Source organism: Corythoichthys intestinalis, chromosome 15 (genome assembly GCF_030265065.1).
Source record: "Corythoichthys intestinalis isolate RoL2023-P3 chromosome 15, ASM3026506v1, whole genome shotgun sequence".
NCBI classification, from domain to species: Eukaryota; Metazoa; Chordata; class Actinopteri; order Syngnathiformes; family Syngnathidae; genus Corythoichthys; species Corythoichthys intestinalis.
In genome coordinates, this window is record NC_080409.1 from 17,223,628 (window position 1) to 17,237,936 (window position 14,309).

Here is a 14,309-nt window from a genome sequence, read left to right on the forward strand (position 1 = left end):
GTGTGTAGTTATTTTTTTGAATTGCTTGTTTGGTTCTGACTCACATGAAAATTGAAGTATTTCCTAGTTGGCCTAAGTGCAATAATGTGATCTCACCTGGACTTGTTGCCTGTCACTCACAGGATAGAAAATAATTCATACCCACTCAGCAAATACAGTAGGGGAAATGGTAATACAGAACTGACTCACACAACTCTATCCTCCCTGCACAAATATGAAGGAGATAAAAAACCAACAGGCATTATCATGTGCAATAAAGTATGTCAATATGTATATTCAAAGTTGAAAGGAAAATCCCAAGAGGCTGATTTGATGTTTTCTAATGCAATATTAATGTGTAATAATTGTAATCATAATTGTACAGCTGGAACATGAATTTCAGCATCCCAAGACCAGTGCCGATTCTAGAATGTTTAGCCTGAGGTGGTAAAGTTTTGGCAGGAGGTTCAGTTGGGAGGTGGTTAATACCCCCACACTAAGATAGTTTAAGATGATTATTATGGTAGCGAGCAAAACATTGGGGAAACAAATATCAAGATACAATCAGTGCCTTTGCAGGCCTGCACTCAATGATATTGATGGGTCAGCTCGGCCATGCACACTGCAACTCCTTCAAGCAGGGGGCCGCCCACATCAAGAGGAGCTATTCACAAACACTCACGCAGCGGACTAACAGTGGATTTCGGTTCAAAAAGTATGAAAGCTGTTCCACCTACAAACAGGAAGGATTGTCTCGGGAGTGATTTGGTCGAGGATTCAAGTTAATTATTATTTTTCGTACCATGCATGCGTTTTGAAACGTGAGAAATTGGCTGCTAAGGCATTGGAATCATAGTTCGCAATATTAACGTAAAATAAATGCTACCTGCAGTTTTTTTTTTTTTTTTTGCTTTTTTTGCTTTTAACCAAGAATCGAGACTGTTTTAAATCCATATCTGTAAAAAATTCAGGGATTTAAGCATTTATTGACAAAAATTTCAATGTAAAAGCTCTTTGTTGTGGTAAGGCGGCGCCACAGTGAACTTAAAGCCGAGCCGCACATCTATGAAGAATTCAGGGACTTAAACATTTATTCACAAGAATTTTCAACGAAAAAAGCTCTTTCTGACCCCACTCGGTCAGCTTTGACAGCCTCGTCAACAATGCAGGCCCCCTATTTATAGGCCCCGCGCCCCATGTCCCATCAATTACATTATGAAGTCCATGGCTGAGCACGGCTAAATTTTGAGGTTCATTTAACGTTGTTGATGCAGGTTTTTGATGGAGCTTTGCAAGGCAAAGCCAATCTAATAAAATTTCTCAACTTTCTTATTTCTAATGACATTCGAATTACAGTATATTTAAACTAGTCCTACAGTTTTTGACTAAATCACATAATTTAGACATATTTGTTTTGTTCTTCTGCGCTCACAACCAGCACAAAGGGCGGACAAAAAAAAAATCTGCATTTATGCATTACCAAAAACGTTTTGAGATCTTTAAGAAGGCCCATCAATTTGCCACTGTGTTAATCCAATGCATTACATCAAAAGTAATAAATTTAAAATCATTGGTGGTATTGTGTGTTTCTGTTTACCTTTGTGTTTATTGTCAGAGGTTGGTAGTAACGGGTTACATTTACTTGAGCATCTTTTTGAGAAAAATGTACTTAGCGTAGTTTTGCCACACAATACTTTTATAGTGTCATTTGAGTAGATTTTTGAAGAAGAAAGAAACACTACTCTTACTCCCCTACTTCGGGCTACACTAGAGTCGTTACATTTTCCTCTTTATTCTACATCTTGAATTTAGTTTGACAGAAATGCCGACAGTAGTGTTTTTTTTTTTTTTTTAAACTAATGACATGTCACAGCAATGAACACATGACTCCATTATACAATTCAGAGGTAACTGTGTTTTCTCCACTAGAGGCCACTCATGCTCTTTGGACGGGTAATGGGTCACAGTGTTCTGGTTTAAATTTGTGTCATCATTTTATAATACGGTCATGTAATTGGCTCAGCAATTTAGCAGGGATCCCAAAGTATCGGGCCAGGGACCGGTACCAGTCCTGTGCCTCTTGACTAATCCGAGTCGAGATTTGTGAACGTCGCCCTCAAGTGGTTGGCCGCCAATACTGGGGTGTTTGCACATCTATAGAAGCCCAGCGTCAGTCAATGTAAACAGTAACGTTAGCTGTCAACTGTGTGCTGCGTGCAGTAACATCTTTGGACTTTTTTACGGAGAAAAAGCCACCGGCTGTGCCAGAAGAGGAGCCTGCAACCAAGTCCATTCTGCATAATATGTGGCTAAAAGTTAGCAAACGAGGCAACACAAGAAAATGCACTGATAGCATTAAACCTCGTGGCGAACCGTATCGCTAAACCCAAGAAACCTTTCTCGATTGGAGAAAAACTCATTATGCCTGCGACCAAGGATATTTGCCATTTTAGAAGAGGGCGCTGTTAAAAAAGGTTGATTCAGCCTATGGTGCGTTACATTTTCCCTGCACTTAATGTGCATTTTTAGCGCTGTCATGTTATTTTATATTTACTGTAATTGTCTGCCATACATTGCCAGACCGTGAAAAAAGGTCCACATCACACCAGGATGTGGTGCAAAAAAGGTCAGGGACCACTGCGCTATAGTACGGTATAACAATAACAGTTCATATAGATGAGGTTATGCTGAGAAAATGTCTTTATATAGATTTCTTTAAAATCTGACATTGTAAGCAGTTACTCACAATGTTACTTATTATCTGAGTGTTCTTTTCAACGAATACTTTTTTAGTTGTACTTCAGTCAATTTTCTCTATGACTACTTTTAATTTTACTTGATTAATATTATTTACAAGTAATGCTACTCTACTGGTTACTCTACCCACCTCTGTTTATTGCAATTGTTTGACTCATATTTTTATTTTCAGAAAAGAATCTTTAGAAAGAAAGAAAAAAGAACAAATGGAACATGCTTCTTTATGATTAGTTAAAGATACAGTGGGGCAAATAAGTATTTAGTCAACCACTAATTGTGCAAGTTCTCCCACTTGAATATATTACATTCGCTGCTCAGCATTCAACGCGTAAAGACTCACTCCTCAGTAAACAGATGCAAAAATGTCAGGGACATGACTAAGCCATAACCTTGTACGTCCTGAAACTAATTGAGCTGCTTGACTGGACCTTCGGGCAAATCATATCACATTTTGTAATTGTCAATGATTGTCAATGATACCGATGATGATGGCAATAAAATTCCATTACATTACATTAGAGAGGCCTGTAATTGTCAACATGGGTAAACCCAGGGGTGAAAGTGGGCCAGAACGGTCAGGAACGCAGTTCCGGTATAAGAGTCAGGGCCAGAATGCAGTTCCGGTATAAGATTCAGGGCCAGAATGCTGTTCCGGTACACGTAGCTTTGATTCCAAAAATATGATGGCAACTGTCTAAACGCTATGTAAAAAAATAAATAAATAAATACGAAACTGCCACGCACGCATTACATCTCCAAGAAGAAAACAATCTACCAACATCAGATTTACGTACACAAGTGCTAACAACAAGCATAATAAAGTGCTTGTGTAGCGTAATCCGTTTCCACCCATATTTATTATTTGTTTTATTCCACGGTCGCCATGGAGGTTTCCCCAGCCGCTGCAGTTATCTGAGTCTGACGATGATGAGTCACGTCAATGTGCGAATGCACGCAGCAAAGCAAAACGCCTGGACTCATTTATCCATTCAATTGGCTGACATACTGACGTGTGCTCAGCAGAGATAGTTAGCTCTGATTGGTTCAAATGTGCATGTTTTCTGGAACAGCAAAAAAAAAAAAAAAAAAAAAAAAAAAAAAATATATATATATATATATATATATATATATATATATATATATATATATATATATATATATTTTTTTTTTTTTTTTTTTTTTTTTTTTTTTTTAATTGATGCGACAAAAATGCAACAGAAAATGGATCAAATATTTAAGAGCAAGGAAAGAGTTGAGGAGGCTTATTTATCATATTTAGTTCAGAACATCTTAGCTGTCAATGTGCCCTTTGAACTTATATTTGTTCATTTATGTTAGGCTACTTATTCATTTCCTTCTGATTTAAAAAAGTAATGGTTTGCGCGATCTTCAAAATATATTCCATTTCACTCTGCATAATATTAGTCATTTGTATTTATTTTTCTGAATGTATGTTACTTATATCTTTATTATTATTATTAAAGAAAAAAAAGGAAAGCAAAGGTAAATGTTTACATTAACTTCAGTTTTAACATACATCCTATGTTGTTAAGTAGTTAAAATTTAGATTTGGCATTTAGTATGTGAGGAAATGAGGGAAGATAAAAATTAGGAGTTGGAGGTTGGGCTTATTGCTGTTTTTGTTAATTTTTTATTTTGCAAATCATTGAAAAAATACAATTTTGAATGAAAATCAGTTTTTGTATGTGGTATGCCAAAACAGTTTTCTTTGCATTTCAGTAGTTTTAGGAGGTTTGTACCCCTCCCCTCCCCCCAAAATGAAAATAAATAAATAAACAAAATTTATGTCTCCGTGGCGACCTTCATGTTGGGGAGTTCCTGCAAGAAATTCTAGCCACTTTCACCCCCGGGTAAACCTCAACCATGAGAGACAGAATGTGGGGAAAAAAACAGAAAATCACATTTTTTTTATTTTTAAAGAATTTATTTGCAAATGATGGTGGAAAATAAGTATTTGGTCAATACCAAAAGTTCATCTCAATACTTTGTTATGTACCCCTTGTTTGCAATAACGGAGGCAAAACTTTTCTGTAAGTCTTCACAAGCTTTTCACACACTGTTGCTGGTATTTTGGCCCATTCCTCCATGCAGCTCTCCTCTAGAGCAGTGATGTTTTGGGGCTGTCGTTGGGCAACACGGACTTTCAACTCCCTCCTCACCCCGTGGCGTCAAAATGATAACAAGAACGGTGAACAAAAATCCCAGAACCACACGGGGGGACCTAGTAAATGACCTACAGAGAGCTGTGACCACAGTATCAAAGGCTACTATCAGTAACACAATGTGCCGCCAGGGACTCAACTCCTTCACTGCCAGACGTGTCCCCCTGCTGAAGAAAGTACACGTCCAACCCGTCTGCGGTTCGCTAGAGAGCATTTGGATGATCCAGAAAAGGACTGGGAGAATGTGTTATGGTGAGATGAAATGGTGAGAGGAGAAAGAATACTGAATTGCATCCGAAGAACACCATATCCACTTTGAATCATGCTTTGGGGGTGGTTTTCTGTAAAGGGACCAGGACGACTGATCTGTGTAAAGGAAAGAATGAATGAGGCCATGTATCAAGAGATTTTGAGTGAAAATCTCCTTCCATCAGCAAGGGCATTGAAGATTAGACGTGGCTGGGTCTCTCAGCATGACAATAATCCCAAACACACAGCCAGGGCAACAATGGAGTGGCTTTGTAAGAAGCATTTCAAGGTCTTGGAGTGGCCTCGCCAGTCTCCAGATCTCAACCCCATAGAAAATCTGTGGAGGGAGTTGAAAGTCGGTCTTGCCCAACGACGGCACCAAAACATCACTGCTCTACAGGAGATCTGCATGGAGCAATGGGCCAAAATGCCAGCAACAGTGTGTGAAAAGCTTGTGAAGAGTTAAAGAAAACGTTTGGCCTCCGTTATTGCCAACAAAGGGTAAATGGTAAATGGCGTTATACTTATATAGCGCTTTTCCACCTTTCAAGGCGCTCAAAGCGCTTTACACTACACATAACAAAGTAATGAGATGAACTTTTGGTATTGACCAAATACTTATTTTCCACCATGATTTGCAAATAAATTCTTTAAAAATCAAACAATGTGATTTTCTGTTTTTTCCCCCATTCTGTCTCTCATGGCATGGTTGAGGTTTACCCATGTTGACAATTATAGGCCTCTCTAATATTTTCAAGTGGGCGAACTTGCACAGTTAGTTGTTAACTAAATACTTATTTGCCCCACTGTATAGACCCTACTCACGTGACGTCACAGCCACGCCCCCGCGCCATGCTGTCCGTATACTCGTCATGTTAATGCATTAGCGCTTCGTAAATTCCTCCTATTATGGCGTGTTTTTCTGCTCGTTAACATTAATAATCAAAATGGTGAAGTCGTGTGTGGCGGTCGGTTGCAAAAACAGAGAAGATAGACGGAGAGACTTGAAGTTTTACCGTATTCAGAGAGACCCGGAGAGGAGACCGAGATTGACTGCTGCAATTCGACGAGAAAACTGGGCTCCAAACGACTACCACAGATTATGAAGTAGTCATTTTATATCTGGTAAGATGCATTTAATATATATTTAGAGGATTTTGGCCTGACAACCACAATTAAGATCATTGCTAGGCTAATCGCCGACAACATACACTCAGACGTTGTGAATGAACTACCTGAAAATATATAATTATAGGGGGATAATCAGACAGTTGTCATACAATTAATTTACAATTTCACTATTGAGGTCAAAAGCCAAAAAATAAATTCAACTAGGGACAATCTGGAGTAGTGCTATCGCACTTCATATTTACTACATATTATATATGTATGGTGTGAGAGTGCAATCGCTAAACCATATAAACATTAAAAGCCCTAGCTCTATTGACAAATGACATGAAATACATTAGACTTGACAGTAGATGTTAGCAAGAACAAAAGATTTTGAATTGAAAATTTCGTAACTCACCTTCCGAGCACAAGATTCCTGCTGAATTTTCGTGTACGAGGACCTGTTTCACCCAACCAGCAATGTAGCATTTATAAGCCTCCAAGCTCTTTCTTTTTTCAAACTTTCGTGAGAATAGGCTGATTTTGTGTGGACAAGATAGTTGTAAATATCAGGGTCAGGCAAAGATGGCGAAGCCAGCGGGTCGAAAAACATTGATTTTGGCATCAAATACGGATCTGGCGAATGGATAAACTGAAGCTTTTCCACGTAACGCCTTTTATGCAACGCATCCAATGAGTTTACAGCGTCAGATAACACCGGGGCTTCCATGAATTGCTCTATAACTTGCACGACTAATTGAAAACAATGAGAATAGGTCTAAAAAATAGGTACAATATGGCGGCCGGAAACAGCGACACGCCCATTTTGTGACGTAGGTGAGTAGGGTCTACATACTAGTATATATTTGAGCAGAATTCTTTCAGTTTGTTAGAGGAAAAAAAAAAGATTGTTGAGACACTTTGACAATAATGACTATAATTTTATTCAAATGATATTTATCAAATCAGCATAAATGATGGACAAACAGGGTGCACTTATCCATCACCCAAAAAATTAAAGAGATCCTTCAGAAAACCCACAAAGTTGCTATTAATCCAATGCATTACATCAAAAGTAATACATTCAAATTTGTCGGTGTTGTTTTTGTGCCTATACCTTTCTTTATGTTTATTGTAAATGTTCGACTCACATTTTTATCTTTTCAGAAATCTTTAGCAATGTCGACAGGACTCTCTTTTAAAAAAAATTAAGAACAAATAAAAGTTCCCACGCTTCATGAAGAGGTTGAAAATAGATTTTTGTTTTTAAAAACAGAATTCTTTCACAGTTTGTCAGGGCAAAAATAATTGATTGTTGGGACACTTTAGCAATAATGACTATAATTATGCTTAAATGACTTCTATCAAAATCATTCACTCAAAATTGATGTTGTTAGAAGAGGAAAGTCTTGTTTCTCTACTCCCTTGTTTCTATATAAGGTGGACACGGGCTGAAAGTGAATTTACCTGTCACTTCACAGGACAAGAAGACGACATGAGTTGGTGTGAGTATCGCTTTCTTTACACTCCATCCTCACCAAGAAACAGATATGAAATAAGGATAGAATTGAACTGAACCATAATATGTTTTGTCTTTCAGTGGCAGGTCTCGCACTTGCTGCTGGTTCAGGTAAGATGTTTCAAATAGCAAACACATGTTTAAAGGTCAAAACAAATACCTGTAGCACAAGCAATTGTGTTGTTGGGTGATTATACCAATGTCGTTCACCTGGCCTTTGGTCCAGGTTGTTTGGCGGTGTTAGAAATTGAATGTCTTAAGGCCACAGGACCGCAGTAGGTGTTAAGGGAAAACAATAATAATTAACTTTTGGTCGTGTTCATTTCCTGAGAGCAGTAGTATACTAATAACGCATTAATAGTTTAAAGAAGAGACTCACAGACCTGAAGTTGCAATTATATCTGAGTGTATTGATTTCAGAGATAGTTGCAAATGTTAAATACAGAATTCCGGCAGATAGTTCCGTACCCCGAGAGGTAAGGGAAGGTAATCAGTGATATCATCATACGATTAAGGCATGTTAACAATGTAATTAATTTTACACATGTATGTAGAGTAAAAAATCAATGATATCGGACGCAATTTTATTTAAACAGCGGTTTTGGGGCCGATGGCCCTTGGCTTCACTTCTGCTGGGATAGCAGCAGGCTCCGTCGCTGCAAGCATGATGTCATCCTCAGCCATTGCTAATGGAGGAGGGGTGGCGGCAGGCAGCCTTGTGGCTGTCTTGCAGTCTGTTGGTAAGTCAGTAAAAGTATTACAGTACAGTGGAGCCCTTTGTATTTGGTTGACAAATGCAGTTTTTTTTGTTTTGTTTGTTTGTTCTTTTTACCTCGCTTAATAGGTGCGACTGGATTGCCAGGCGCTGCCTCTGCAGTTGTGGCTGGCATTGGAGGAACTATAGCAGAATTAATTGCGGGAAACAACTGAGGCCAAACACGTTAGCCAAATGGATCCTACTTCAAATTACAATATGTCAATAATCTGATTCCAATATTATATGCATCCAAACTCAATAAAACTTCATTCATTTTCAGTTCATTTTCTGTATTGCTTATTTGGTTTGGGGTCACAGGAAAGTTGAACCCAATCCTGGCAAGTTTAGGTGGAGTGGTGTGCTTGACAACCATTCACACATAAATACAATTGGGGATGGAGCCAATCCGGTAAAGTATCAGTGTCTGGTTCCAATACCAGATTGATCAATGGATAAGATCAATCCAACCGATGAACATTTCCAATCCTGAGCCGTATCTGCGCCTTAAGTGTTGTATGTTGAAATAACTTCACAATTGATACCCTGCTGGCTTCTCTACTTCCTGACAGTAAAAGAGATCTACATTTCAATGAGAGTTGGAATAAAGAGGCCTGCCCCGATTGGAAAAAGATCTCCACAGTTTGCAGAGAACCAATGAGATGTTTCCTGTTAATAGGATTGTCTTTTTTTTCTGACGTTCAATTAATCTAGCATTCATATTATACATATCTCACTTGCATACAAGTAAGAGTTGATTACAGCCTCATAAACAGTAGGGAGCAGAAGTACAACCCCTAACAAAAAGTATGGAATCACCAGTCTTGGACGAGCACTCACTCAGCCATTTTATTACGTAGAACAAACTCAGATAAAAAGCTTGAAAAAATAATGAATTAGTTCAAAAGTGCAACTCCTTGGCATTCAGAAACACTAAAAGAATTGAATAAAAACATTGTGGTGGTCAGTAAATGTTACTTTTATAGAGCAAGTGCAGGGAAATAAATATAGAATCACTCCATTCTGAAGAAAAAGATATGGAATCACTCAATTTTGAGTAGAAAATACAGACACACCCAGTCAATTTCCTTTCCTTAATCGGGCCCCTGCCTCAGATTAGATCTGCTTTTTTCTCAGCAGTTAAAAACAGTGCAGTTATAACATCTTGGAGGGCTGCTGGACCAAGTGGGTTCACAAGAATCATGGCTCCAACAAGACAGATGTCTCTTGAGACTAAGGAGAGGATTATCAAACTTCTTGAAGAAGGTAACGCTACACGTACAGTTACCAAAGATGTGGGCTGTTCACAGTCAGCTGTATCAAAAATCTGGACCAAGTACAAACAGCATGGCAAGGTTGTTAAAGTTAAGCGTACTGGTAGACATCCAAACGTCATGACAAACAACTAATGATCATATGTCTTCAAAACAAGATGTACAACAAGACGAATGAAGAAGAAATGAGAGGAAGCTGGAGTCAAGGGATGTGACAGAACTTTGCAAAATCACCTAAGGGAAATGGGATTTTCATACAGGAAAGCTAAAAGGAAACCATCATTGACACTTAAACAGAAAAGAACAAGACTGCAATGGGCTAGGGAGAGGCAATCATGGACCGTGAATGACTGGATGAAGGTTATTTTCAGTAATGAGTCAAGAATCTGCACTGGACAAGGTGATGATGCTGGAATTTTTGTTTGGTGCAGTTCCAGTGAGATTTGCAAAGATGACTGCCTGAAGAAAACATCAAAATTCCCTCAGTCCTTGATGATATGAGCCTGCATGTCATGCAAAGGCACTGGGGATATGGCTGTGGTTAGATCTTCAATAAATGTGCAAGTTTACATTGAAATTTTAGGCAGTTTTCTTATGCCTTCAATTGAAAATATGTTTAGGGATAATGAAATCATTTTCCAAGATGACAAATCATCATGCCACAGAAGTAAAACTGTTAAAGCATTCCTTGGAGAAAGACTCATCCAGTCAATGTCATGGCCTGCAAAACGCCCAGATCTCAATCCTTATGAAAACCTGTGGTGGAAATGGAAAAAAATGGTCCACAGCAAGGCTCCGACCTGCAAGGATAATCTGGCAACTGCAATCAAAGAGAGTGGCACCAAATTGATGAAGAATACTGTTTGTCACTCATCAAGTCCATGCCTCAGAGACTGCAAGCTGTCATAAAAGCCAGAGGTGGTGCAACTAAATACTAGAGATGTGTTTTGATTGTTATTTCTTTGTTTGTTTCTCATGATGCCATATATTTTTCCTCAGAATGGAGTGATTTCCACCCCTTGTGATATTGCAAGTTAGCCCACTTAGAAAATAGGTAGAGGTCTGAAATTTTAATCATAGATGCATTTCCACTCATAGAGATATGATCTTTAAAAAATCCCCAAATCACATTGTATGATTTTTAAAATAATTTGTAATTTATTGGGGTTCATACGTATTTGTGCCCTTGAGAATCACCAATAATTATGACAGTCAAAGAGTTGTCAGTATACCTTTAAAAAAGTCCACCTTTACCCCATGAGTAACCAAACCACCTGTTTGAGCTCTTTACAGTCATCTATGCACCCCACAGTTAGTCATAGTCCAACTGCTTCAATGAGCAAGACCAGAGAGCTTTCGAAAGAGACCAGAGAAAAAAATTGTTGAGCTCCACAAAGATGGAAAAGGCTATGGGACAATTGGAAAGCAGAATGGTGAGAATAAAGCAACAGTTGCAGCAATTGTTAGAAAATAGAAAAGGCTAAACATGACTTATAATCTTCCTCGGACTGGGGCTCCATGTAAAAATCTCTCCTCGTGGGGCATCACTCATGATGAGAAAAATGATTGCTCAGCCTAGGACTACATGGCAGCAGTTGGTCAATGACCTGAAGAGAGCTGCATGCCAGGGCCGTGCAGAGACCGATGGAGGGGCAGGTGCTCATTGATTAAAAGAGGCACATAAATAGGAATTTAATAGAACTTACGACAACATAACTTCCAGTTTAACCAGCTTAACAGTATAATTGGCTGTGACTGTGACAGTCTTTAATTGGGAGGGGGGAATAGTGAATAGAAATCAACACTGTCATCAACACTTTCTGGCTGTGATTCAGTCAGTCTTTGCCTCTTTTCTTCCTTCAACCTCTATGTTCAAATTTTCCTTCCTCAACTTGTTGTTCATCTGAGAACAAATGACATCAGATGTTCACTTATATAATTGTTGGATTTTATACCTGAATATCCTTGCAAACTGTGTTTTTCTAACCTATTGTGCTCTTTACCGAGCTGATGAAAGAGCCACTGCCTTTAGCAGCCTGATCCAGCTCCCTTTTTTTTTTTTTTTTAATCCCTCAACCTTTCCTTACGAGGCATGTCTACATAATAAAATATAAATCTTAAATAAATAAAAAAATCTGATTCCCAGGTGGCTTTTATTTTTAAAGCTTTCTTCATTTCTTTCTTTCTCAATAACGTTGTGAAGAGAGAGAGAAGACAAAACACTAAACAAGGGGGACTAGAGGGAACAATACAAAACATAAATTTTACCACAAAATACAGAGAAATGGAATTACCTCATTATCACATTAAGATTCATACAAACACCGGAATCACAGAAAATGAAATAAAGGGGCGGATTGCAAATATTAAATTTAGATTAAAATGAGAACTGATGTGTACCTTTCTAGATAACATTGTAAAATGAACGGACAAATATGGTTGCCTACAGAGAGTAGAGACACACGGATCGATAGAGCCATAGGGCGGGGGGTAATTAACAGTGTTGTTAATCTTACTGAAAAAAAGTAATTAATTATAGTTACAAATTACTTCTCCCAAAAAGTAATTGCGTTAGTAACTAACTTACCTGAATGTAAGAGTAATTAGTTACTTGGCAAAGTAATTGGTGATAATAACTTTTTTTTTTTTTTCCCCCTCAAAAAAAAAAAAAAAAAAAAAAAAAAACATTGGCCACACTATGTGAAGTTTTTTGAGAAGGTTTTTGGTACAATTGGCCCGAGCCCAATTCTTTACCCTAATTTACTCTTTACCCTGAATCAACTGTTAAAAGTTGTTAAAATTGCTCCCATTATTGCATTAGTTCCCTTCTCTCTACTTTGGACATATGAAAGTTTTAAAACTGTTTCATCATTTAAAGATAGATTCAAGTCAAGATTTTGCCGATTTAGAAGTATTTTAGATAAAAAGTTACTTAGGTTCGCTAGGAAGGTTCTCTACAACAGAGCCGTCCTAAAAAGTCTACTGCTTTAAGATGGCGGCTGTCTACTAACGCTTTTAGTGCCATGTCTGTCATTTGCATCTAGTTATATCTATATACAGTACATGTGATATCTACCATGTCTACCATATCTACCATAACATGCGGGCGTAGTTTGTAGGGCTATCGGCTACAACATGTATTATTGGAGCTACCTAGCATCGCGTTTGCTCGGCGTCACAACTTTTTTGCCTCCTCCCCACTCCTGTTCTGCTCTGTCGTCTCGGTGAGTCCGTCTCCCTCAGACTTTTCGACAAATATAGTAACGCATAGTAACGCATGCCTTTCCGTCCTCAGTAACGGTAACGGCGTTGCCAAGATGAGAAAAGTAATTAATTAGATTACCCACTACTGAAAAAAATAATGCCGTTAGTAACGCCGTTATATTGTAACGCCGTTATTAACAACACTGGTAATTAAACATCAATCAAGTACAAAACTATATAAGAGAAAATTACCTATCATTAATTATTTAAGAAAAAATCCCCACAATTAATCAGGTGTAAGAATATTCACTATTTGCTCGAACACGGTTTATCAGGGTACCACCGTTTCCAACCACCAGATGTCCTCGAACTCTTCACCACACACCTAGGACCTACGTCAAAGAGGACCAACGTGCAGGGGTGGGCGGGCACACAGACGGCCTTTTTTTTTTTTTTTTTTTTTTTTTTTTTTAAGATGTTTTCTGCATTCAAGTAAAGTATATGTACTAAAAACAAAACCTTTAAAAAAAAAAAAATTTAAAGATGTTTTCTGTATTCAAGTAAAGTATATGTACTAAAAACAAAACAAAAAAAGCCCAGTCAAAAGGGGCACCTTGGCCATGTAGGGGCAAAGAGGCAGGTGCTCAAGCACCCGCCGCGCCCCCCTCTGCACGTGCCTGCTGCATGCACAGTTTGAAAGGCTATTGTCAGTAGAACACTTACAGTGCAATGGTTTAAAATCATGCATTGCTCAGCCCCTTTTGAAGCATGTACATGTGAATGCCCGTCTGAAGTTTGCCATGGACCATCTGTATGATGCAGAAGGGTCATGGGAGAAAGTCATGTGGTCAGATGAGACCAAAGTAGAACTTTTTGGTGAAAACTTTACTCGTCATATGTGAAGGAAATAGAAGGATGAGTACAATGCCAAGAACACCATCCCCACTGTGAAGTATGGGGGTGGAAACCTCATGCTTTTGGGCTGCTTTTTGGTAAAGGGGGCAGGACGACGGTACTGTATAAAGCAGAGGATGAATGGTGAAATGTATTGTCAGATTTTGAGCCACAAAAGCCTTTGAGCCTTCCCTCTGTCAGAAACTTGAAGATGAGTCATTGTTGGATCTTCCAACATGACAATGATCCGAAGCACACAGCCAAGCTGACCAAGGAGTGGCTGCGTAAAAAGCATACCAAGGTTCTGGAGTGACCTAGCCAGTCTCCAGACCTCTATCCAACAGAAAATCTTTGGATGGAGCTGAAACTTCGTGTTTCTCAATGAC

General features: G+C 38.5%; 1 protein-coding gene across 1 annotated transcript; it reads left to right on the forward strand.

Annotated features, from left to right (window-relative positions):
• The first annotated feature begins 7,757 nt into the window (after window positions 1–7,757).
• On the forward strand, window positions 7,758–8,775 carry LOC130930656 (interferon alpha-inducible protein 27, mitochondrial-like). Its single transcript, XM_057858654.1, has 4 exons — window positions 7,758–7,783; window positions 7,879–7,908; window positions 8,394–8,537; window positions 8,642–8,775. The coding sequence occupies exons 1-4, from the start codon at window positions 7,774–7,776 to the stop codon at window positions 8,725–8,727; spliced, it is 270 nt and encodes an 89-aa protein (XP_057714637.1). The 5' UTR covers window positions 7,758–7,773; the 3' UTR covers window positions 8,728–8,775.
• Window positions 8,776–14,309: the final 5,534 nt, after the last annotated feature.